Source organism: Bos mutus, chromosome 10, assembly GCF_027580195.1.
Source record: "Bos mutus isolate GX-2022 chromosome 10, NWIPB_WYAK_1.1, whole genome shotgun sequence".
Taxonomy (NCBI): Eukaryota; Metazoa; Chordata; class Mammalia; order Artiodactyla; family Bovidae; genus Bos; species Bos mutus.
In genome coordinates, this window is record NC_091626.1 from 72,244,692 (window position 1) to 72,270,763 (window position 26,072).

At 55.8% G+C, this 26,072-nt stretch overlaps 1 protein-coding gene across 1 annotated transcript; it reads left to right on the top strand.

Annotated features, from left to right (window-relative positions):
- Nucleotides 1–434: 434 nt before the first annotated feature.
- On the top strand, nt 435–25,219 carry PLCB2 (phospholipase C beta 2). The gene is given in 33 exon segments (XM_070378241.1): nt 435–718; nt 4,651–4,728; nt 5,358–5,426; nt 6,004–6,141; nt 6,269–6,348; nt 6,433–6,486; nt 6,782–6,857; nt 10,497–10,597; nt 10,766–10,932; nt 11,021–11,167; nt 11,337–11,494; nt 11,780–11,862; nt 12,135–12,219; nt 12,789–12,951; nt 13,096–13,205; nt 13,288–13,384; nt 14,283–14,367; nt 14,477–14,601; nt 15,117–15,271; nt 15,794–15,958; nt 16,529–16,628; nt 17,307–17,411; nt 17,577–17,671; nt 17,797–17,872; nt 18,139–18,180; nt 18,292–18,456; nt 18,459–18,522; nt 18,618–18,783; nt 18,937–19,013; nt 19,104–19,199; nt 19,750–19,807; nt 20,040–20,126; nt 20,472–25,219. Coding segments are annotated over 33 exon segments (3,555 nt in total). The 5' UTR covers nt 435–634; the 3' UTR covers nt 20,676–25,219.
- The last annotated feature ends 853 nt before the right edge of the window (nt 25,220–26,072 follow it).

Below are 26,072 nucleotides of genomic sequence, written 5' to 3' on the forward strand. Positions count from 1 at the left end.
GGAAGGGTTGAGAAAGAGGAGCTGGGTGTTCAGCAAACTTTGCTTATTCAAAGCACTCAATCCCAGCTGGACCCTGTCCCACCCTCAACTCCCATCTTCAGGGTGGTCCCAGCCTCCCCCTCAGCCTCTGAGAGAGACAGACTCTGGTGCTCAGGACCCCCCGTCTGTGGGGGCCCTTTCCCCCTCAGTGTCCACCAGGGGAACAGTACCCCTAGCTCATGCCCCTGCCGCATCTGACCTGGGACTGAGAGGCCCCTGCTCTGAGGCTACCAGACCTCATGACCTGCCTCTCTGTGCTGAGCAGCACAGAGAAGGAAGCCCTGAACAGGAAGTGCTGAGGCACTGGGTGAGGGCGGGGGCTTTGGGGAGGGAGCCCGGCCTCCATGGGCAGGAGCAGTGACCACAGCCCCCCACTGCAGGCTGGCGGGAGGAGGCTGATTTAAAAGGCAGATGGGCCTCTGGCCGAAGCACTCCGTCCTGCACCCTGTGGGCTGTAAGAGCACCCAGACTTCCGGACTAGCTGGGGCGGGTGCCATGTGAGCCCGGCTAGGCTCTCCTCCTGCCCGCCCTCTTTCCTCCCCTCCTCCCATGCGCTCTGCCTGCCCAGCCTCTCCAAAGAGGGACGCTTGGCACCATGTCTCTTCTCAACCCTGTCCTGCTGCCCCCCATGGTGAAGGCCTATCTGAGCCAAGGGGAGCGCTTCATCAAATGGGATGATGTGAGTGGGGCTGGAGAGGGCTGATGCGGTGATGGGGTGGCGGATGGGCTGCTGTGGGCTTTGCCAGGGGGACTGGGTTGGTTTATGTCTGCCAGGATTCAGGCACCCGTGTGGCTTGGCCAGGCGGCTGATACAGCTGCCCAGATAAACAAACCTGGGGGTGAGGGTGTGTGCCCAAGCCTGTGTCCCTTGGCAGCCAGGGGCTAAGGTTCTGTGTGTAGATGTGAGAGGAGGATGGCTGCTCAGGTGGTCGCAGGAGGAAGCCTCTTTGGGTCTGGGTCTTCCTTTCCCCCTAACTCGCAAGAAGAGCAGGGTGTGTTTCTCCTGGTTTCTCCTGAGGGAGAGAAGAAAGGTGCCCCAGAGCCAAGGCCGGAGCAGAAGCAGAGGTGAGCCAGGCCTCTGCTCCCAGCATAAGCACCTGCTCCTCCGCACCCACCCAGGCCTGTCCCAGGGATGTCCCGCTCCCTGCCAGCGGCTATGGGATGACCCTGAGCCTGAGCGAGTGAGACCTGGAGGCTCTGTTCCCCGGGGCCTGGGAGGGAACTTATAGACTTCTGCTTTTGCCGGCTGCTCTCTGCCTGGCTCCCTGACGCCTGCCTGTCTGCAGGGAATGGGGAAACCACGCTTTGTCCTGCACCTCTGTCTCCAGTGTGTCTGCTCCTTCTCAAACTGGGCCTGCTTCCTAGCTTCTGGTTCTCCTGGACCCTGAAAATGTGTGTGTTGCCACAGGCCAGGGGTTCTCTGGGGGGTGGGGAAGGGGAAGGATTTGGGGTCCTCCTCAGGGAGGGGAGGCTTCTGGGCTGGCCTGGTGTGAGAGTCAGAGCTGGCTGCTCCCAGGGAGGGAACCTGAAGGCTGGGTGGTGGGGCAGGAGGGGTGGGCCCTTAGGGCTGGTTCCTCCTCCTCACAGGCGGGATGAGGGGGCTCAGGGGCCACGAGTTACGGCTCTCAGACCTTTGGGACTGGGCTCGGCTGAGTAATCTGGTTGCCATGACTGTGGGGAGTGGCCTGTGGAAAGGGGCCTTCTGCTTTGACAGGAGTTGTATGGCCACCACGGCATGGTGGAGGTATGTCCCAGAGTCTGCAGGATGAGGGAAGTGGCTCAGAATGAGAAGTGAAGTGGCCTCTCTCAGTTCCTCTGGGAAATGTGTGTAACCTTAGCATCATTATGGATGGGGATGTGCCAGGTGCCCTGCTCTGCAAGCCAGCCTCCGGGTACCCAGCGGGCCCGCTGCCCTCCCTGAGGCAGGGCACTGCAGGTCCTGGAGCTTGCCTCCCACGAGCAGGAAGCACCGGGTCTCAGGGCACATCCCCCTTCCAGATGAGGCTCTGCTCGCAGACTGCCTTTGGTCCAGTTGGCAGATGACCTGGGTACTGGATAAGCACCGTGCATGGGATGTCATGAGCTCCCAACTTAATTTTGTGTCCCAGAGCTCCTTTACAATGTATTCTGTGGGAGAAGCTCCCCTATAACTCCCGGAAGTACACTCAGCCAGTCATGAGACATTCCATTTGCTCTTGGGGAATAGAGTCCATACAAGCCTATGGACTCTTTTCCTCACAAAGCCCAGTCTAACTTCAGAGACTGCTGCTGCTGCTGCTGCTGCTAAGTCGCTTCAGCCATATCCGACTCTGTGGGACCCCATAGACGGCAGCCCACCAGGCCTCCCCGTCCCTGGGATTCTCCAGGAAAGAACAATGGAGTGGGTTGCCATTTCCTTCTCCAATGTATGAAAGTAAAAAGTGAAAGTGAAGTCGCTCAGTTGTGTCCGACTCTTAGCGACCCCATGGACTGCAGCCTACCAGGCTCCTCCGTTCATGGAATTTTCCAGGCAAGAGTACTGGAGTGGGGTGCCACTGCCTTCTCCCTATGACCAACCTAGACAGCATATTAACTTCAGAGACTAGTTATCTCAAAACTCCAACCTGACTTAGAATGACATCTTCTACCTCACCTCCAAGAATAATTTCAGGTGAGCTACAGACGCTCTGCGAAGGCCTGTTGGGGGATCCCCTGCTCCTCCTCTCTGCCTACTAGGAGTGGGGTGCACGGAGGGATTGGTCAAAGAGGTACTGATGCTCTTAACTGAGCAGCTGCTATCATGGACTGGGCCTGGCAAAAGGGTAACTCTTCTTTTTTTTCTCATGCATATTTTTGAGGATTCTTAGGAGACCCACCAACCACCTTCTCTGAACTGGGAAATCTCTTTTTTTCTTTAATTAAAAAAAATTTTTTTGGCCCACACCACACAGCATGTGGGGGTCTTAATTCCTTGAGCAAGGATGGAACCTCTGCACCCCGACCTTGCAATGAAAGTGCAGAATATTAATCACCAGACCTTCCAGGGAAGCCCCTGGGGATCTCTTACTTAGGGTCCTCCTGGGTTTATGCTAAGTACTTCAGTCGTGAATGACTCTTTGCGACCCCATGGACTGTAGCCTACCAGGCTTCTTTGTCCATGGGATTCTCCAGGCAAGAATTCTGAAATGGGTTACCATACCCTCCTGTAGGGGATCTTCCCTACCCAGGAATTGAACCCATGTCTCCTGCAGCTCCTGCATTGCAGATGGATTCTTTACCCTTGAGCCACCAGGGAAGCCCAGGGTCCTCCTATCATTTCTATTTCAGGAGGTCACTTGAAATTACTTCTTCAGCCCCTCAGAATCCAGTTACCACTTTCGGTTTCTTGCAACTTTGGCTTTGCCCTCTCTCCCACAGGCCCATTTTGGACCCAGAAAATACTCACGGATTCATTGCCCTACAGACTCTGGGGGTTTGGGCTCACTGTCACACCACTATGACTCTCTCTCTCGAATAGTCAGCCCATCTGTCACCCATTCGTTTTCCCAGGCAGGTGTCAGACCCCACAACCTCAGGGGTGACAAAAGCTTTCCAAGTGCAGGAGGTTTAAGGTGAGGGGTCAGGCACCCCAACCCTCCCTTGGGGAGGCAAGGGAACGGAGTTCACAACACAGCTTTTTTCAGAATTAGCAGTGTTCTTTTCCCTCTCATATCCTAACCACCCTGGATTTGAGAACATTTTTCTGGACCATTTCCTTTGTAAGTTTTGCATTGGTTCTGGTTTGGTGTGTAGCAACCACCATGCCTTGTTGGAAACTTCAACTTTAGTATCTTGTTATTTGTGCATACAAAGACCGTTAAGATAAAAGGTAGCCTGTGTGCTCTGTGAGTGGAACAGGAGTTCAGAAGTGAGTTCATTCTTCATTCACTCGCTCCTTCAGCAAACATGGTGCACAGAGCTCACGGTCTAGTAGAGGCTTGTTTCCTGGGAGTCTGTGAGCCCCTGGGGATGTCTTAGATAGGCTTCTAGGTCTGAGAACCGGCTCTTACCCTGTTGTTGCAGCGTGTCTCAGGAAATGCTTTCTAGAAGCTAGTCTTTGGTGATATTTTAGGCAAGAAAGTTTGGGTGCTTATGCTGGGAGGTGGGAAGGCCTGTGGGACAGTTAAGTGGTTGGGATCCACGGATGGGAGGACTGGGCAGGCAGGAAGCTAGGCTGCTTTGCAGGGATTGGGTTCTCGGCTCTCACTGTGTTTAGTTCTCCTGGAGGTAGCATGGAGTCTTGGTGAGGAACATTCTACCCCCTTGGTTGAGTTGTGGGCCTTGAAAACAGGGTAAGGTGGGGGCCAAGACCCTTGCTTGGAGTCTAGAGGGAGAACTTCTATTTGGGATTTAGAGGGGAAACCCTCTTCTCTTCCAGAAATGTCATTTTCAACCCTCTACCCCTTCCCACCCCTGGTTCAGAGCTTTTAAGGCTTATACCCTGCCCTTAGCTCTGGAGAACAAAGAGAAATACCCACAAACCCCTGGGACAGCCACCTCCTAGGCAGACGGTGAGCTCTGAAAGCCCTGGCTGGGGCCAGGAGTGCTCAGCCTGAAGTTTCAGAGCAGGGGGCTGACTCCTTCTCTCTGCAGGAAACGACGATAGCCTCTCCGGTTATCCTCCGTGTGGATCCCAAGGGCTACTACTTGTACTGGACATATCAGAGTAAGGTGAGGCAGCCTCTGTCTACCACGGCCCCGAACTCCTGCCGATCCATCGAATGCAAGCAGCCTCTTGATGACACAGGGGTGAAGGTGTGGATGCCAGCAGTGTAGAGTGACCTGAAAGGGTAGCTCCACGGGACCTCCTGTTGGCAGGGTCTGGCTGCTTTGGGAGGGAGGACCCCAGTGAGGACCATGACTGCCTTGGGCCCCAATGCTCCACCCTTAGCATCCCTTGGAGAGAGAGAATGGAATTAGAATTGCTGCCAAAGGCAGATTCCCTGTCTATGGTTCTGGGTAACCTTGAGGGTCCAGAGAGATCAGAGAAGTCTCAGCACCTGGGCAGAAAGAAGGGTGGAGGAGTATGCAGAGAGTATATCTGGGATGGAGGTGGGGAGATGAGGTCACAGCTCCCCAGTAATTTGAGTGGCCAGGAGAGGCGTGGCTACAGAGGAAGGGAGGAGGGTCGCATGAGGAAGGCGAGCCACTTGCTGAGAAGGGAAGTTTGCAGTCTGGGAGACCCCACAGTCTTGGCATCTAGAAAAGGTAGTTGGCCAAGATGTGAAGGGGTGTAAAGCTTCCTGCCCTTCATCCTCGATCTGATGTCTTGGTCCACATCCCGTCTTTGCTGCTACCAGGAGATGGAGCTCCTGGATATCACCAGCATCCGGGACACCCGCTTTGGGAAGTTTGCCAAGATGCCCAAGGTAAGTGGGCCCAGAGGAGACCAGGCTCAGCACAGACACCAGCTCCATGGGGTAGGGGTCCCTGTGGGGGCGGGGAGCCTGATATCTGGAGCGAGCCGAGGGTCTCTCCCTAAGCCATGATGGGGTGTGGCTGCCCCCTGGCTTGCCGGGGCTTTGGTATCAGGACACAGTGAATGGACACGTTGCATGGTCAGCTCTTGCTCCTAGAGCATGCCAGGCTGGGAGGTATGGCTAGCCCCCTCTCCCCTCCTCTCCAAACACTTGGCCTGTTTTTGCCTAATGCTGGTAAGGAAGTTGGAGGAAGGGATTGGTGGGAAGCAAGATTCCCTGAAACTGGGGACTAAGAATCTGTCTTCAAATGAGAAATGGCAAACAAAATACACAGAACTTGCAAGCCCCACAGCCTTGGTTTGTCTCTTCCTGCGGACCTCTCCTTCCGTGGCTCCCACGATGGGCACAGATGAGATGCCCTCCAGTAGGCTAGACTTCATGTGGCTGAGAAGGAGAGACAGGGGAGCCATGGTGCAGAGGGCCAGGGGCGCACTGCTGATCCCCACCACGTCACCACCTGCTGCAGAGCCAGAAGCTCCGGGAAGTCTTCAACATGAACATCCCCGACAACTTCCTGCTGAAGACGCTCACAGTGGTATCCGGCCCTGACATGGTGGACCTCACCTTCCATAACTTCGTCTCCTATAAGGACAACGTGGGCAAGGTGTGTGGGGGGCACAGGTCTGGGCCCTGGGGACTGCCCAGAAATCCTGAGGGACAGGCCTGGGCTGTGGGGTGTGGTGGCACCTCTGGGGTGAGGGACCTGACCGCTGTGCTCTGGGGTCCTGCAGGACTGGGCTGAAGACGTACTGGCTCTGGCCAAGCACCCGCTGACAGCCAACGCCTCCCGCAGCACCTTCCTGGACAAGATGTAAGTGCCCACCTTCCTGGCCTTAGTGCACGCAGGGTTAAGTGTCTGGGACTGAGCCTTGACAGGCTGCTTTCTGCCCACCAGCCTTGTGAAGCTCAAGATGCAGCTTAACCCTGAGGGGAAGATTCCCGTGAAGAAGTGAGTCTCCCTATTCCCTCCCCACGTGTCCTCCCCTCCCCTCCCCCAAGCTCTTCAAGGCCTTCCTTCTCCAGGCCCGACACCCCTTCTTTGCCTGATGCCTTTCTCAGCTGGTAAAGAATCCGCCTGCAATGCAGGAGACCTGGGTTCGATCCCTGGGTTGGGAAGATCCCCCGGAGAAGGGAAAGGCTACCTACTCCAGTATTCTGGCCTGGAGAATTCCATGGACTATACAGTCCATGGGGTCGCCAAGAGTCGGATACAACTGAGCAACTTTCACTTTCTCTGCTCTCAGTTTCTTCCAGATGTTCCCTGCTGACCGCAAGCGGGTAGAAGCTGCCCTCAGTGCCTGCCACCTCCCCAAAGGCAAGGTGAGTGGTTCTCCTTCCCCAGCCCACTCCCAGCATTCTCATTCTCACCTGAGTTGCCTCTGGCTGGAGGGCAACTTAGGCAGGCCTCATGGGAGTGGGGAGAGCAGAAATGATGGTACAGTCCTGGCCAACAGCCTGAAAAGCCAGGTAACTCCAGAGCCACCGATTCCTGACATCAGGAGCAGTGACAGAACCAGGGCAGGGGGCTGAGATGCCTGAGTTTAGAGTAGGTTGGCCTCAGCTCAACACATGAAAACATCTTTCTTTCTACTGGCGTGCTTGCATGCTCAGTCATGTCTGACTCTTTGCGACCCCATGGACTATAGCCTATCACGTTCCTCTGTCCATGGGATTTTCCAGGCAAGAATACTAGAGTGAGTTGCCATTTCCTTCTCCAGGGGATCTTTCCAACCCAGTGATTGAACCCAGGTCTCTGTGTCTCCTGCATTGCAGGCAGATGCTTTACCACTTGAGCCATCGGGGAAACCCCTTCTTTTTACTTAAGTAATTAATTTTGAATTACAAGTTGTATGTGGGGTGACCTATGAGGTACCTTACGTGACTTACAGAAAGGAGCTGTCTGGGCAGACACAGCCCTGAGCCAGGGTTCCTGCCTGGCGGGGGTGGATCTCAGGCCCCCATCCTCCCTTGGCCAGTGCCTCAATATAGAGTACCACCCAGAATCCATGGAGTCTTTTCTCCTGATAAGAATTTGGAATGTTATAAATAAATAAAACTGAGGCCTCATTGATCACCTGTCTGCATGAATCCCGGGAGGAATCCTTCCCTGTGGTCAGCTCTACAGAGCTGGGGACCCCTTGGTGCCATGAGTCGCAGAGGATGCAAGCTGGGGGTTGGGGAGAAGGTGCGAGTGGGCTCCTGCCAGGGCACCATGGCTGCTGTCAGTAACATCCACGCTTCTGTGCTCCTACCTCCCGAGCTCCCACCTCGGCCATGTTCTCCTTATCGATCAGTTCTCCAGCACCGCAGTAGGAGCCCCTGAGCCATCTGTGCTTGTAATTGATGGGTCCAAGATTTAATCTAGCTCGTCTGCTCGGAGCCTCTGCTCCAAACTGAGACCGATATTGGCTTTTCAGAGTGAACCTAGAAAACAATTGATGGGTTTTTCTGGAGTGAAATGCAAAGGCACAGAATTCTTGAATGCCACCAAAGCTACTTTCCATTTCTGTTTCTGTAGATTTGTCTCTTCTGGACAATTCATGTAAATGGAATCATACAATATGTGATTTTTGATATCAAGCTTCATTCATTTAGCACAATGTTTTCAAGCTTCATCCATGTTGTAATATCTATCAGTACTTCATTCCTTTTTACTGTGGAATAATATTCCATGGTGTAGATATACCACATTTTACCCATCTGCTCAACAGTTGATGGACATTTGGGTCATTTTCACTTTTTGGCAATTCTGAATAATGCTTCTATGAACGATTTGGTTTGGACATATGTTTTCAAGTCACTTGGGTACATACCTAGGGGTGGAATTTTGGGGTCATATAGTAACTCTATACTTAATATTTTGAGGAAATGCCAGACTGTTTTCCAAAATGACCATACCATTTTACAATCCCACTTGCATTGTACAAGTGTCCCAATTTCTCCACGTCTTCACCAACACTTGTTACTCTCTTTTTTTATTTTTTACTTTAGTCATTCTGTGTATATAGTATCTCATTGTGGTTTTATGCTCTTTTTCCATTTGGCTACACCCTCTGGCTTGTGGGATCTTAGTTCCCTGACCAGGGATAGAACCTGTGCTCCCTGCAGTGGAAGGGTGGAGTCTCAACCACTGGACTTCCAGGGAATTCCCCTCACTGTGGTTTTGATTTGCAATTACCTAAGGCTAATGAGAAGGCATTAGCTTGGAGAAGGCAATGGCTACCCACTCCAGTATTCTTACCTGGAAAATCCCATGGACAGAGGAGCCTGGTGGGCTCCAGTCCATGGCGGTCGCAGAGAGTCAGGCATGACTGAATAACTAAGTTTATCCAGATTTTCTTCAGAATGTTTTTTAAAAGTGCAAAACCCTTTAAAATGTTTACTAGTTGTATTGGTTTCCCTGGGTGCTGTAATAAATTACTGCAAACTAGGTGACCTGACATATCAGAAATTTATTCTCTCATGGTTGTTGTGGCCAGATGTCCAAAATCAAGGGCCATGCTCCCTCCAGAGGCTCTAGAGGAAAATATTCCCTTGCCTCTTCCAGCTTTGGCTGGCTATTGGCATTCTTTGGATTATGGCCACATCTCTCTGTCTGCTCTGTCTTCACATTACCTTCTGCTCTGTGTACTTAATCTCCCTATGCCTCTCTCTTATAAGGACACTTTTGTTGTAATTTCACGTCCACTGAGATAATCCAGGATAATTTCATATGAAAAGCCAAAACTTAATTACATCTGTAAGACCCTTTTTCCAAATAAGGAGACATTCAAAGGTTCTGGGGATTAAGATATGGACATATCTTTTTTGGAGGTGACCTTTAGCCCCCTACAGTCTGCCTTCTGGATCCCCAAATTTATGTCTGTCCCCTGTACAAAATATATTCACCCTACCCTAGTATTCCCCAAAGTCTCAAACCTAAAGTTTAAACTCTCGTCCAAACATCATCAGTTCAAAAGTCCTAAATCTCATCTGTGTGTGTCGTTGCTCAGTCCTGTCTGACTCTTTCTGAACCCATGGACTGGAGCCTATGAGGCTCCTCTGTCCATGGGATTTTCCAGGCAAATCTCATCTAGATCATCTAAATCAGCAACAGGTCAAAATCCTGGGGCAAAATTCCATTACATCTGTGAAAGTTACATCGCTCAGGCATGTCTGACTCTCTGCGACCCCGTGGACTGTAGCCCACCAGGCTCCTCCGTCCCTGGGATTCTCCAGGCAAGAATACTGGGTTGCCATTTGCTTCTCCAGGGGATCTTCCTGACCCAGGGATCGAACCCAGGTCTCCCGCATTAAAGGCAGATGCTTTAACCTCTGAGCCACCAGGGAAGCCCTATTATATCTGTGAATCAGTGAAAAAGACAACAGGGCTCCTGCTTCCAAAATGCAGTGGTGTGATAGGCGTATGATAATAGTTATAGGCATTCCTATTCCAGAAGGAAGAAAATGGAACAGACATAGAAAGGAGTTCCTTGTCCTGATGAGTTTCAGAATTTGGCCCAGCAGAATCCCCTTCCCTGGTGGCTCAGATGGCAAATGCAGGAGACCTGAGTTTGATCCCTGGGTGGGGAAGATCCCCGGGAGGAGGAAACCAGCAACCCACTCCAGTGTTCTTGCCTGGAGAATCCCATGGACAGAGGAGCCTGCAGGGCTGCAGTCCATGGGGTCGCAAAGAGTTGGACACGACTGAGCAACTAAGCACAGCACACAAGGCTAATGATGTTGGGCATCTCTTCATATGCTTGTTGGTGACTAGCTGAGGTCAATTCAGGGGCAAAGCAAACCAGCTAAGATGCTCTCTGCTCAGCAACAAGGGCCTTGAAAAGTAGGGGCTCAAGGTGCCCTTGATGCTCTTCTGTCTGCCCTGAGCTGTCCCTCTCCCCAGGTCCCCTTGCACAGGGCTGGGCCTAGTCTGAGGTCCGTGGACCCAGGAGTCATCAGTGACTCTCTATCTCCCAGAACGATGCCATCAATCCTGAGGACTTCCCAGAGTCCGTGTACAAGAGCTTCCTCATGAGCCTCTGTCCTCGGCCAGAAATAGATGAGATCTTCACTTCCTAGTGAGCTTCTTGGGCTGGGCTGGGCTTGGGGAAGGGGTGGTGGCTGAAACTCCCACCTGCCATGCTGATAATTAGGTGATGTTGCTGGAGAAGGGGGTTGTCTGAGGCCCCTCTCACCCTAGCCCAGGGGATCTAGAGGGGGACCTAGATCTTCTCTCTGGCCTGCAGCCACTCCAAGGCCAAACCCTATATGACTAAGGAGCACCTGGCCAAATTCATCAACCAGAAACAGCGCGACTCCAGGCTCAATTCCCTGCTGTTCCCGCCGGCGCGTCCTGACCAGGTGCAGGGCCTCATCGACAAGTACGAGCCCAGCGGCATCAATGTGCAGCGGGGTGAGGACTGAGGGAAACTTGGGCCCTCCGTGGACCTTTCCCGGCCCTGCAGCTAGGCTGCAACCCTGACAACCACCCCGTCCCCCAGGCCAGCTGTCCCCCGAGGGCATGGTGTGGTTTCTCTGCGGGCCGGAGAACAGTGTGCTGGCCCAGGACAAGCTGCTGCTGCACCACGACATGACCCAGCCGCTCAACCATTACTTCATCAACTCCTCCCACAACACCTACCTGACAGGTGGGCCTTGGTGACCTCACAGCCAACCTCTCTTCTTCTGGGCCCTGTTCCTGTCCCCTGAATCCCCTGCAGGGGCTGCGCACAGGACAGTCCCACGATGGAGAGGGGCGGGGCAGAGCAGGACTGCCCTTGAGTGAAGCCCCTGCCCCTCGCCCCTCCTCCGGCTCAGCCGGCCAGTTCTCAGGCCTCTCCTCTGCTGAGATGTACCGCCAAGTGCTGCTGGCAGGCTGCCGCTGCGTGGAGCTGGACTGCTGGAAGGGGAAGCCCCCCGATGAAGAGCCCATCATCACCCACGGTTTCACCATGACCACAGACATCTATTTCAAGGTGAGACTCGGTATGCAGAGGCTGGTGACACTGGCACTATTGAAGGGCCCTGGGCCAAGAGCCTTTGGGGGTTGGGGGTGGTGAAGCAGGAGAGGAGGGATGGCTGGGAGGCCTTGGACCAGTGTGGGGACTAGAGGGGACCAGAAGGGACAGGGGCCAAGAGTTGCCCTCCAGTTCTATGTATGTGTTGAAACTGGAGAGTGGACAATGGTGCCTTTGGGGGAGTGGAAGCCTGTAGCATAGCACTGATCTCCTTCTTCCTCCTGGGGTCCCCTTCTCCTCCAGGAAGCAATCGAAGCCATTGCAGAAAGTGCCTTTAAGACCTCCCCTTATCCGGTCATCCTGTCATTTGAAAACCACGTGGACTCGTGTGTATCCAGGCCACCCAGCCTTGTTCTCTACCCTGGCCCCGTCTCCCACCTGCTGCTACCCTCCCCACAGTCATTCCCAGCCTCTTAGCCATGTCTTCAAGCTCCCTCCCAGGTCTCCTCACAATCTCCTTGGGACTGTGGGCTCTCCTGCCTGTGTCCCTGCCTCCCCAAATTCCTAAGCCTCTGATCTGGGTCATCAGGGGGCACAAAAAGATGGATAAGAGGGTAGAGAGGAGCAGCTGAACACCACCCACGTCTGCTCCCTGCAGACCCCGCCAACAGGCTAAGATGGCCGAGTACTGCCGGACGATGTTTGGGGATATGCTGCTCACAGAACCCCTGGAGAAGTTCCCGGTGAGAAGACTTCACTGTGGGGCATCTGGGGCTGAGGGCTGGGGACCCCGGGCAGGGTGCCAGGATGCTGGGGCTCACCTCGAGGATTGTTGGGCCCTATTGTCTACCACATGTCAGACACCATTCTGGGCTTGAGGGACATGTCAGTGGCAAAGGGGCCAGTCTCAGCGCTCAGACTGCTTACCCTCTAGTTGGGAGGCAGACAAGTAACCATGCCATTACAACCAGTGGCTGCTTTAGGAGTACTTGGGGCTCCAGATCTGGTCCTGGGGATTAGGGAAGGCTTCCTGGAGAAGGAGATTATTAAGCTGTAACCTAAGGGAGATAATGGATTTACCTTGATGACAGTGGGCAAGGGTGTTCCAGGCAGACTGAATAAGGTGAGGAAACATCACTGAGGAGCTGGGATAAGTTGGGTCAGACAGAGGGCTGGTGCACTATGTGGAGTAAGGAGACACGAGGCTGGAGAAGTAGGGAGGGGGCAAATGAAGGGCAGCCTGGCCTGAAGGAGTTTATGCTATACCCTGAAGGTGAGGAGATGGCTGAGGCCTCTCTCTCTTCTCCCACAGCTGAAACCTGGCATCCCCCTGCCCAGCCCTGAGGATCTCCGAGGCAAGATCCTAATCAAGAACAAGAAGAACCAGTTTTCTGGCTCTGCATCCCCCAGCAAAGAGCTGGATGGGGAGGCTGAGGGTAGCAGCCCACCCAATGCCCCTGTGGGTGAAGATACAGGTGAGTTGGCCTGGGAGGAGTTGGGGTGGGCGTGGGCATGGGGGAGTATCTGGAATGGGAGAGAGGGGCTGGGCCTGAAGGGGAGAGCCAGCCTGGTGTGGGGTCTCCCGGTGCCCCCAGTACTGACAGAGCTGTATGTGGCAGTGTGGGCTGGTGAGGAAGGGGCTGAGTTGGAGGAGGAGGAGGTAGAAGAGGAAGAGGAGGAGTCGGGAAACCTGGATGAAGAAGAGATAAAGAAGATGCAGTCAGATGAGGTGTGTGGGGAGTCCTCCGATGGGGCGGGTGTGGGGCCCAGCTCTGTTCTGGCCTCTTCTCTATCCTCCCCCTCCTCCCTAGGGCACAGCGGGCCTGGAGGTGACGGCCTACAAGGAGATGTCCAGCCTGGTCAATTACATCCAGCCCACCAAGTTCATCTCCTTCGAGTTCTCTGCCCGTGAGTTAGCACAGGGTGGTGGGAAGCTGGAAGTCAAGATTCGGTGCAGGAGAAGGCCCTTTGGAAGTGTGTCCTGACACCAGAGCAGTCTGATGGGTGGGGGTGAGAGCCAGGCAGGTCCTCCCTTCCCTTGGGCTGGGAGCCCTGTCTATAAATACCCGGCAGGGGAGCCAGGCAAAGGGCATGTTTAAGTGGCAGTGGCTCCCAGTATGCTGTCCCTGTACTGGGAACTTGGCAGCAAGCAGAATGCTCTGGAATGTGTTGGTGACAGGCAGGTCATTTACAACAGGCCACCTCAGCTGGGCGTCCGGGGGCTCCTGTGGTCTCTGGGGCATGAGAACTCCTGGGAGGGGGTAGATGGCAAAGACACCAGCCAGACACAAGCGAAGCCTGTCCCCTTCGCTTTCTGAGCGCACCCGTGCTGTTTACCTTTATCTTCTCCAGACATGCTCACAGTGAGTTCCTCTCACCCTCTATGCACGTCCCCATCACCAACACCTGTGTCTGTGTCCACTCTGCAATGCTTCTCATCCCTGAACCCCCAGCCTGTGCCCTTTCCTGTGCACCACTCTTGCTGCGGGCCCTTAACCTCTGTGCCCTGTACTTCATGGCATGTTCCTGACCTCTGGGGTCATCTCTGTGTGTTCCCCACACCCCCTGTGCATGCCCAGGGCATGCACCCCGCCTCCAGGACTCTGGCACTCACAGTCCACCCCGTGTGTATCCACTGTACATACCCTTTATCCCAGGACACACTGCTACCCACAGAGATCTGCACATTTCCTACCCCGGGGCTGGCCCCTCAACCCTCAAGCCTCACTGGAAGCCATACCAAAGGGGAGGACAGGTCTGTGGGAGGGGACAGCCTGATGTGGACTCTCTGTCATTCTCCATGCAGAAAAGAATCGAAGTTATGTTATCTCCTCCTTCACGGAGCTCAAGGCTTACGACCTGCTCTCCAAGTCCTCAGTGCAGTTTGTGGAGTATCCTTGAGACCTCTGTAGCCAGGGTCCCTGGTGGGGTGGAGGGGCGGGGGGCCTGGGACGAGGCTCGTAGGTCTGTGGTCCTCCCGGTTCCTATACTCCATGGCAGCTACAACAAGCGCCAGATGAGCCGCATCTACCCCAAGGGTACCCGCATGGACTCCTCCAACTACATGCCTCAGATGTTCTGGAATGCTGGTTGTCAGATGGTTGCCCTCAACTTCCAGACGATGGGTAAGGGCATGATCAGGCCCTTAAGAACCTTCCCCTGCCCCTCTCACCTTTACCCCTTCCCTGGGGAGGGGGAGGTCTTTGAAACAGACTTGGGGGAGCTGATGTTCAGTTAGGTGGGTGCACGTGCGGGTGTAGGAGCATTTAGTGCCTCAGCTCATACCTGTGTGACTGCAGGTACATGAGTGTGTGTGTGGTGATGCCAGAGTGCTGGCAAGGGTTCTGGCGTTCTGGCTGCTCAGCCTGAGTGGGGCTGTGGGAACCCCTGCTCCACTGGTCTCAGCTCCCACTCTGAGTGTGAGGTCCGGTCGTGGCTTTGCTCCTGCTGACTTCGGGTTGGGGGCCCTTCCTGAGAGATGAGACCCTCAGGAACCAATATGGGATATGAGAAACCCTCATCCTCACAGCCCTCCCAACCTCCCTGCTCACGAGACAGGAAAGGCGGGGAAATGTGGAAAGAGAGGCTGTGTGCAGACTCAGAGCTGGGGCTCCCTGCCTGACTGCCCCTGTCCCCCCAGACCTGCCCATGCAGCAGAACATGGCGCTTTTCGAGTTCAACGGGCAGAGTGGCTACCTCCTCAAGCATGAGTTCATGCGTCGGTCGGACAAGCAGTTCAATCCCTTCTCAGTGGACCGCATCGACGTGGTGGTAGCCACCACCCTTTCCATTACGGCAAGGCCCTGAGGTGGACAAGTAGCCGGGAGGGCTGGGGTCTTGAGGAGCCCCACCCCTCCGTTCCCAACCCCCTCCCCTGATATCCTGAAAACTTCAGCCCCAGCCAGTTTCGTGCAGTAGCAAGTTGCCTTGGAAACTGCCTCCTCCTCTGCACTGGAGGCTGCCTCTTGGTCCCCATGGAAACCAAGGGGAAGGGCTGAGGCTGGGTTGGGGGAGGGGAGAAGAGTGGGCAGAGTGGGGCAGCAGGAGCCCCAGGCCCTGGGGGAGGGACCTGTTCCTTCCTCACTGGGGAAGGAGGTGGGGAAGCCCACACCTCTTCCCTGAATGCTGGAAACACCCTGGATGCCAGAGCTTAGCTATAACCTTTGAGCCAGATAGCCTCTACTCTGTGGCCAGAATTGAATGGGGCTCTTCCCAGTACCCAAGAATGGATGTTTCAGCCAGGGCGCTGGAGGACTTAGAGCATGGCCTGAGTAGGAAACTGATACTGATCTCCCGTGCCACTCCCTGCCCCTCCAGGTGATTTCTGGGCAGTTCCTGTCAGAACGCAGCGTGCGCACCTATGTGGAAGTGGAGCTGTTTGGCCTTCCGGGAGATCCCAAGAGGCGCTATCGCACCAAGCTATCACCCAGTACCAACTCCATTAATCCGGTCTGGAAGGAGGAGCCCTTTGTCTTTGAGAAGGTGGGGGCGAGGCCCAGGGTAGGCAGGGGCTGGGACGTGCCCCTCCTCTTCGGTCTCTACTTGTAGAAGAGGAAATACATAAAGGGAGTTCTTTGAACTTCCTCCTCTCCCCACCCCTCACCTGTGCCCTCCTGAGTTTTAAGAGTTCAAAAACCAAGTTTTACAGAAATTTACTTGGTGGGCAGGTTTTGTGTGTGTGTATAGGTGTGTATGCACATGCTTGTTCATGTTAGGATTAGAGGCAGAAATGAACACTCCCAGACCAGGGTGCAGGGGCCCAAGGAATCATGGGGGTCTTTTGCCCCCACTGGATACTTGTTGACAAAGCTGCCAAGGGCTGTCTGCAGCAGGCCCCTGGAGCCCAGGCCACATATCCAGCTCTCTGCCCTGTGTGGACCAGTCATGACAGGAGCTGCTAGGATGGCTATGTACGTGGCTTCGAGTGGGCCTTTTGTTCTCAGCAAACCTGGTAACATGTTCTCACACTGACCCTAGATTTCTGGAGCCAGGAAGGGGAAAGCCTGGCCACCCCCTCCAACTCCAGCCTGTCCTGTCCTGAACTCTCCCCAGATCTTGATGCCTGAGCTGGCTTCCCTGAGAGTCGCTGTGATGGAGGAAGGCAACAAGTTTCTTGGACACCGCATCATTCCCATCAGTGCCCTGAATTCTGGTAAGGACAGGGGTACTTCTTTGCTGTTCCCAGTGGGTCTGAGACCAAGACCAGCATCAGGAACCTGTCCACAGGATGGGGCAGCTTCAGAAAGGTAGCCCTGTCATGTTATCAGCCCAAGAAAGTGGGGCAGGAATAGTACCTCTCCAGGAAACTGACAGAGGTTGAGGCCTCTGCCCACCCAACAGAATGTCTCTAATTTTCCGGAATTACTGGGGCAATTTCCCAAGCAGCTGACACTCACTGGGCACTTAAAATGCTTTAATGGCTTATAACACATTCACACTTTATTTTGAGAACAACTACATGAAGTGGGCTTCCCCAGTGGCTCAGTGGTAAAGAATCTGTTTGCAATGCAGGAGCTGGAGGGCATCCCAATCCACTCCAGTAGTCTTGCCTGGGAGTATCCCATGGACAGAGGAGCCTGATGGACTACTGTCCATAGGGTTGCAAAGTCAGACACGACTGACTCCACCTAGCATGCACACAACCACATGAGGTAGACACTGTTACCCCCATTTCACAGATGGGGAAAGTCTCAGAGATTTAAAGTAATCTACTCAAGATCACACAGCCAGGAACCAGACTAAAGGCAGGAGTGTTGAGTATTGGGCTGCTGGTGAGCAGCGCTGGAAGCAGTGGGCTCTGGCTCACTGGCCACCTGGTCATGTCCCACAGGATACCACCATCTCTGTCTGCACAACGAGAGCAACATGCCGCTCACCATGCCTGCGCTCTTCGTCTTCCTGGAGATGAAGGACTATGTGCCTGACACCTGGGCAGGTAGGAGGCCCATGGAATGCCGGGAGCCCCAGGCTGTCCATCCTCTCTCCTTTTTCCTCAAGCCAGCCTCCAGAGGAAGGCAGAACAGGGTATCCTGGGGCAGGCAAGGACGGGAGAGGCTCCGAGGCATATCTTACCAGGCCCCCTATATCCCTGTGCACCCAGATCTCACGGTGGCCCTCGCCAATCCTATCAAGTTCTTCAGTGCCCATGATAAGAAGGCTGTGAAGCTCAAGGAAGCCATGGGAGGCCAGTCCGAGGTCTGTGTTGCTAGGTCTCCTGCCAGAGCCCCCCACAGGCCTGCCCCATCTGCCGGATGATGAGGGTGGGGGCCGACTCCCGGGCTCAGGGTGAGAGGCACCTTCCCAATCCGCTCTCCCTACAGAGTCCCTTCCCTCTTGGGAATCACCCTGCCAGCCAGGTCAACGGGGCATCGGCTCCAACAAGCAACGGGTCAGCAGGTAGGCGCTGGGTGTCCTCCCACCCATCTGAAGGGTCTTGACCCCTCCGCTGCACGCATAGGCACATCCCAGCCTGGCGGCAGCTTTTCATAAAAAGTAAAAATAAAAAAGCGAAGACTTTCACCGGGGAAGGGAACAGCTGCGTGTGAAGCCTCGGGCTGGGCAGTGCTCAGCAGGCGGCCCACACTGTCAGGGGACTGGGCGGGGAGCAGCCGAACCCAGGGGCCCGCAGGACACCCCAAGAGCCTCGTCTTTGGTTCTTGCAGCAGCCGGGGCCAAGAGGGAGGAGGCCACGAAAGAAACTGCGGGTAAGGTCTGCTGAGTCCGAGGGAGACTTTGGGGTCGAGTTTGGGGAGGGTCGGGGACTCTGTGGCGCGGGGCGGTTCCCGGGGGCGCACGCCTCACCCTGGCCCCCACAGAACCGCAGACCGCCAGCCTGGAGGAGCTGCGGGAGCTGAAGGGCGTCGTGAAGCTGCAGCGGCGCCAGGAGAAGGAGCTTCGGGAACTGGGGCGGCGCGGCGTGCGGCGCTGGGAGGAGCTGCTGCAGAGGGGCGCGGCGCAGCTGGCCGGGCTCGGGCCGCCAGGCTCGGGGGCAGCGGCGGGTGCCGGGGCCGCAAGCTCGGCCCGGGCAAGGGATCTCGCAAAAAGAGGTAAGGGCGATGGCGGTGGCGACGGCGGCGGCATCCTGCCCTCGGCGGCGCGGGCGGCCTGGGACTCGCGGCCTGTTCCCACGTGGCCGTCTCAGGACCCTGCCGGGCGAGGACACCGCCGGGGCGGCGTCGGCCGAAGGCCCCGAGGGCGAGGACGTGCGCCTGCGAGAGCTGAGGGACAGGCTGGAGCTGGAGCTGCTGCAGCTGGGCGAGGAGCAATGCGAGTGTGTCATGAAGCTCAAGGAGCAGCACGCGGCCCAGGTGCCAGAGTCGGGGAGGGGAGAGGAGGGGAGGGCAGGGGAGGGGAGGGGAGGGGAAGGAGAGGAAGCCACGGCCAGACCCCACACCTTCCGTATATTGCACATCGAAGGGCTTCTCATCTGCTTGGCTTAGCCGGTTCTTCCTTTCCCTCAGCAAATGACCAAGATGATGGAGCTGGCTAGGGAGAAACAGGCTGCAGAACGGAAGACCCTCAAGGAGACCTTGGAGATGTAGGCCTGCCTCCCTTCTACTCCTGACTCTTACCTCCCAGGAAGGCCCAGGCAGCAGGAAATGTCTTCCTGATGCCTGTTTTTCTGCAGTGACACCAAAGAGATGAAGAAGAAGCTGGAGGCCAAGAGGCTGGAGCGGATCCAAGCCATGATGAAGGTCACCACAGACAAGATGGCTCAGGAGAGGTGAGCCCTGGAGGGGAGGCACAGGACTTAACTCCAGGCCTGGTGCTGAGCAGGAACCACTCCAGTGGGAAGGGGCCTCCCTGCAAGGGGATCCTGACTTGCTTCCCGGAGTCTGCTGGTTCCTGAAAGGTGATTCCACTTCTGTCACCTCTGAATCAGAGAATGTCCTCCTTAGGCAAAACACAGATGCCACTACTATTTGAGCAGAGAGGAGAATTTAAGGGAAAATTAAACATGCCAAGAGGGAAGCGAAACCTTGGGACATCTGATTTCCACCTACACTTGCCCATGCATGCCTTGAGGAACAGTGCATTTTAGTGAGGAGGCCCCTTCCCTCAGAAGGCCCGCAGGGCTCCCAAAGGCTCCTCAGGTCCTCCATGGGTCCATCTGCTTACCCCTCTGGCTGGTTCCCAGACCAGACATAGATGTGCCAGCCACAGATGATTCTACAATGAAGTTCTCATTTTGCCTACACCCTGTGGAGACTTTGTCCCACCCAGCTCTTCTCAGCGCCCTCTTACCCCATCTGAAACTCTGATCACCCCAACAGGTTGAAGAGAGAGATTAACAACTCCCACATCCAGGAGGTGGTACAGGTGATCAAGCAGGTGTGTGAGAGCTATGTTCTTCCCAAACACTCTCTCTCTGAGGGAAAAGGTGGTCCCAGGCCTTTACTCTGCCCTTAGGAGATGCACTGTCTCAGTTGGCCCAGGCAGCTAGGGATGGGGCAGGAGGCAGTGGGAGAGGGGCTGCCCCTTGGCCATCCGGGGTTCTAGTATTTGTGCAGAGGTTGGGACACCAGCCTAAAGGGGTCTGTATCTGCCACTTACTCCTGCCCAGATGACGGAGAACCTGGAGAGGCACCAGGAGAAGTTGGAGGAAAAGCAGGCAGCCTGCCTGGAACAGATCCAGGAGATGGAAAAACAGGTGGGGGTGGAGGGGCGTGGACCACTACCCAGGCCCACAGCAGAGCTGGCCTGGCTCCAGGGTGTAAAGGGACCGGGCTCGGGGGAGCTGCCAGTCAGGAGGTGGGAGGAGAGGGACTGGCCCCTCTCCTGGGGGTCAGATGCTCTGAGGCATCTCTGCAGATCTCTTCGCTTGGTTGGCAGACCCTCCCCTGAGAAACCCCCTGATGTGCTCCACCTCCCACCCTGATCTCCTGGGCAGTCTGAACAAACCAGGCATCTCTGGTTCAGTTTCACTGTCATGGGGAGGGAGAGGGGGGCAGGTGGCCCATCCTGAGCCAGGGGGTGCTCTTCACTGTCCCCACAGTTCCAGCAGGAGGCGATGGCAGAGTACGAGGCCAAGATGAAGGGCCTGGAGATGGAAGTGAAGGAGTCAGTGAGGACCTGCCTCCGGGCCTGCTTCCCCTCTGAGGAGGAGGACAAGCCTGAGAGACCCTGCGTAGTCTCCAGGGAGCTGTGTGAGCAGGACACACTCACAGAGCAGGCAGAGACCCAGGAGAGCCACCTCTGATGCCCCCATCCCATGGGGACATCCTGCAAGGACATCCACTCTTTTCTGGGACATGGCTCCAACCCCTGGAGGAGAGGGCCCCTTGCGTTCTGAGGTGCAGGAAGCTGGAGCTCCCTCGGACACTGGAGCCCCTCCCTCAGCTGTAGGCTAAGGTGGAGGCTGGAACCATGTGGGGCCTCTCTGGGGCCTTGAGGCCCTCTCCAAGCTAACATCCTGCTCCTCCTCCCCTCCTCTCTGAATAAGTGTCACATATTTGTGGAGGGAAAAAATATGACCTGGGAGGCAGGAAATGGGGTCCTGGCCCCCCACTCTTGCCTTTCCTAGTGAGCCACTCTGGACTCAGTTTCCTCTCCTGGAGGGTTAGACCTGGCTACCTGGAACCTCCACTCCTGCCCCTGCAGTTCAAGCAGGGCCAAACTCCAAAAGCTCCTGCCCTAAGGCGGGAGGCTCAGCCTGGCTCCTAGCCCCCATCTCCGGCTTGCCCTGAGTTGACCTCATTGTCAGTTCCCGGATACAGAGTCTGGCACTTCCTTCCAGTTCTTTGGGGACGGATGGCTGCTCCCAGAATCCCAGACTGAGATGTCTTTCCCGCCTCCTGCCTGTGGGGGATGGGAGGCTGATGTGGAAAAGTTGCCTCAGCTGTATGACCCTCAGGCCACTGAGACGGCTGGGGGAGAGGGGAGAAAGACGGTCTTTTGTGCTGTCTCCCACCCAAAGGCCCATCGCCCCTTTTCTGAGACCTGGGGGCATTTCCCAGCATGTGCCCCCGACTCAGACTGTCTGACAAGGTCAGCACCATTTTCTCTCCCGACTGTATGAAGTTTATTTATTTTTCTCTAACTCCTACTAAAGAACCCTGTCCCAAGATTTTCTGCCTAAGCCTGGCCTCTGTTCTCTGGCTGAGAAATGGGGGGCAGGCAGCAGAGTAGAGTGCCCCTCAACTGAAGTGTGCTGGGGGAAAAGCCCTTAAGAGTTGAACTGGGCGCGAGGTCCCTTCCAGAGCACAGTGGAAAAGCCCTGCCTCTGGGTTTGAAGGGGATTCACTTCCCCTTCTGCCAGCCCTGATGCCATAACCACTGGAAAATGACATCACCCTTCTGCTCCACTCCCCATCCAAATGTGGCCTCCTTGCCTCTGCCCTCAGGGTTGGGGCAAAAGAGCAAAGGTGTCCCCCACCCTCTTGGGGAATCAGAATATTTCAGGCCAACTGGGCCCCTTGAGACAGATTTAGAGTGGTCAGATTTTTATATGCCTGTGGCAGTTAGGGTTGACCCCACCATGTACCGTAGGAGGCTTTGTGCTTGCATCTGCCAAGTTGCTCAGTTGTCTCTGGCTCTTTGCGACCCTATGGACTGTAGCTCGCCAGGCTCCTCTGTCCGTGGGGATTCATGGGGATTCTCCACGCAAGAATACTGGAGTGAGTTGCCATGCCCTTCTCCAGGGGATCTTCCACACCCAGGGATTGAACCTGAGTCTGCGGCTCCTGAGGCTCTTGTATTGCAGGCAGATTCTTTACTGCTGAGCCACTGGGGAAGCCTAACACCTATGGACACAGTCTCAAATCCCACATGAAGACAGGCCCTGGCTTGGGAAAGGAAGGGGGGGTGGTGTAGATTCTGGGAAGAGGTTGTTTTCTTATTAGAGAATTATAGCAAATGCCATTAGCTATGAGCACCTGTGCCTTTGGTAAATAAACAGGAGCCCCCTCCCCCCATCCCTCTGGGGGCCGATCTCTGGGATGCTAGCAGTCTCTCGTGGCGCGATGAGGCTGGGACCCTGCTCATTCACAGAAGTAAGGCCTGTCATTGCTCAACCTGCATACACGCTGGAGGCAGCTAAGCCTGGGACATCTACATCCCAGGCCAGTGTCCCGTCTTCAGCCCTCCAGCTGAGCACTCAGCTGCCCCTTCTCCTCCTCAACCCAGGGGTAGAACTTCACAGGGATGAGCATCCAGGCCTAAAGGAACTCACTGACCTAGCCAGAGCCAGCACTGGGCAGTTCCCAGCTTTGGTCAATGGCCGCTCACTGGAAGTAGACTTCCTGCTCTCTGCCTCTTAGTCATTTCAGGGCAGCGTCCCTAGGCCTCCAGCCTGGGGCTAAGATGCCCAGGAATGGGGGAGAGGATGCAGTCCTGCTTCCTGGAGAGGCTGGGGGCTTCCCAGAAAGATGGGGCAAATATCCACCTTCCTGCTTTCTGTCCTCTGGAAAAACGGCAGGGTGCCCCTGGGAACATGCCACAGTCCTTGGACCCTGGGGGTGCATTAATCTCTGGCCCCCAGGGATGTGCAGAGGAAGAACTGATGCTCTCTCTCAGGGATCTGGGCCAGGGAAGGGCACCTGAGTTCCACTCCTGTTGCAGATCTAGGGGGCTGGGGCCAGATGCCCCAGCAGCAACATGCCTCAGTTTCACCTTTTTCACAAAGAGAAAGGTCCCTACCCCCTTCCCAGTCCCACTGCTGACTCACTGCCAGAGTCCCCTGCTGACTCACCCCGTCCCCTACACCCCCCTCCCCCCAGCTCTTTGGATCTCCCAGCCACGTGCCACCAGGCCCAACCCTGCTGAGCTGGTGCAACGTGACTGGATGAGGGGGCTGGTGACACTTGAGGAAGAAAGAAGGGAGCCTGCGAGGGGGGCAGCTGCAGACAGAGTGACAGACTGCAGACCCCAGCCGCCTCTGGGAGGAAGCCCTTTGCCAGCCTGGGGCCTGCAGTGGGGGAGGCTCAGCAGGTGGGAGGGGAGGGGAGTGTGGCGTGCCTGCCTGCCCCCTGCCTGCCTCAGCTCCATCGCCTGTCAGCCTTCAGCTCCCTAAGCGACAGCTTCTAATTCCGGCTGTTGGTGCCTCTGTGCTCCAAAGCAAAGTCTCGGCTTTTTTTCATCGTTGCTATTTCTTTTCTGCTCAGAACATACTGAGCCCACAGGGAAGTCAGAGCAAAAAGGCTTTAGGGCACGAGATCTGGCATTGCCCTCGCCACGCCATCCCACCCCCCTCCACCCCATCCTACCCCACCTCTACAGCATCCCACCATAGGCCTCGCTGGGCTGGTAGCACTGGCTGGAGCAATGGAACTGCTGCTCCTCCCTTAGTGTACACAGCACAGCACACCCTGACAGGCCAGACAGAGGTCTTGCCTCAACTCCCCTTCTTCCTTCGAACTCTCTTCATCTACCACAGAGAAAAAGGACATAAATGAGGTTGGGTGGCCCAGGGAGGAGGGGCATGGCTTTTTGGGACCAGTGCCCCTTCTGTGTTCTGGCTGCTTCTCTCCTCCACCTGGGGGTGTCAGGGCCTGGCTTGTCAGGCCGGCCTGCCACACAGACTTCTGGGATACCCCCTCCCTTAGTCCTGGAAACAGAGAAAGAAGAGAAGACAGCAATTTCCTTCATGCTGGGGAAAAGGGAAATTGAGTCCTGAAGAGAGGAATGCCTTTCTTCTAAAGCCTGAGAAAACAGGGAGATGATTCCTGCGTTCTTGCTAGGGTTAGAGAGTCTATTCCTACCCCAGGATGCCTCCTCCCCGCCCCGGTCTAGGGGTGGGATTGGACTTTCTGTCCTCTAACTGAGCAGCTCTTTCCTTGACACTCTAGCTTGCTGCTGTTGCTTGCAGCAGGCAGGGCTGGTGTTATTGGCTTTCTTTTGCAGATGAGAGTATTCCGGCCTGGAGCCACACTGCTAGTGAATGCCTTCAAGCTGGTATTTAACTCTACTGTCAAATACTGTGCCCTTTCTGTGACACCTTGAGAGAAAATCGGCAGATCCCAGAGTAGGGGGGATAAAAAATGCAAAAAGTAAAAGGGGAGGCTTCATGGTGTGCACAGGCATACATCACATGCTCCCCCCAGGCAAGAGGGGAGTTGGGAGCCCCTGCTCCATGCTGCCGTCTATGGGGTCGCATAGAGTCGGACACGACTGAAGCAATTTAGCAGCAGCAGCAGCTCCATGACTGGTCCTTATGCCAGGTGGACATCTTGGAAGCCTGGGAGCTGGAGAGAGGTGAGATGCTTAGGGTGCAGGGCCAGGCATCCACTTTGCTTCTCTGCCATCTGAGCCCACTGGCTTTTCCTAGAGACAAATCTCCCTGCCCATACCTTTCCCCAGGCAGATTCTGCTGCAAAGCTTCTGGTCACTGCTTTGCCCAGGCTGAGGACAGTGCAGTCCTCAGCCTGGACTTCATTCTTCCTTTATTTTCCTGTCTTTCATATAAAAGGACCCCGTAAAGCAGCCCTAAACATTGTCCCCTAAAGGTGTTTTTCCTGTCTCCATTCCCTGGCCTCAGCAACCCCATAGGGATGTCTACCTTGCTTCTTAGCAGCCAGATTCCATCTTGGAAGGCCTATCCTGGGAAGATCCTAGGGCCCGCCCTCCGCTCCACAATTCCCTTTTCTCCTTCAGGGACTGTCTCGGTTTTACAGACCTATTCAGCCCCCAGGCCATAAACTCGGCTTTTTATGTCCTGGTCTTGTCTTCCATCTTGAGAAGGGAGGTCTCTTCCATCCTGGACCAAATTTCTGCCTCTGTATTTCCCACACCTGGGAACACACCATGCCTGGCTCACTAAAAGCCTCAGTGAATTCTGTAGTGGATTCCTGACTCACTTCTTACTTCACAAATATTCATTCCACCCTACACACCGCCACCCCCAGCAGCTCTTGGGCGCTCGGACTCCCCTCCGCCAAGGCCTGCACAACCCTCCCTCGCTGCCCAGGGTGGAGCAGCGGGCCAGAAGGAGAGAGGAAGTGCTGTCTTCCTCTCAGAAGAGGTTGGCGAGTGGTAAAGGTCAGAGTCCTGTGGTCTGGGGGTGGATTTGTGCTCAAGAGGGAGAAGGGGACCCTGGGGCGAGGCTTGCATGTCCCTTGCTCTTTCCGGGGTAGCGACGGGTCCTGAAGCAGCGGGGAGGCAGTGCCGAGGAGTTGCTAACGCGGCTGCCGCACTCTCGGATCTTAAGACGCCCGCTCCGGTCGCCGCGTCTCTGCTCCACCAGCGTCTCAGCCGCCGGGAGCTGGCGGGCGGGCGCTTTGTCGGGGTTGAAACGTCTGAGATTGGAGAGCGCACTCCCCCTCCCACCCCCGCGCCGAATGAGCGTGTGCGGGAGGAACGATTGTGTGTGCGCGCGTGATTCGCTACACTTCCAGTGGCCGTTCCCAGCCAGACCGAGCGGCCCCAGCCCCGCGCAGCGCAGGTACCCCCTCCCCGGATTTGGGGAGTGATTTACTCCCAGTCCGCCTTTCGCCGCCACCCCTAGCTCGCTTATGGTCGGGTTCTGCATTCATGGGGTTCCATTTCCTTCCACCCACACCGCTGGGGGTAGCTCTCTTCTTCCCCGACGGGCTCGGGGTCCCGCCAGTTTCTAAGGAGCCCGGGGAACCAACTCCGGTGGGGGCGGAGGGTGGGGATTGGC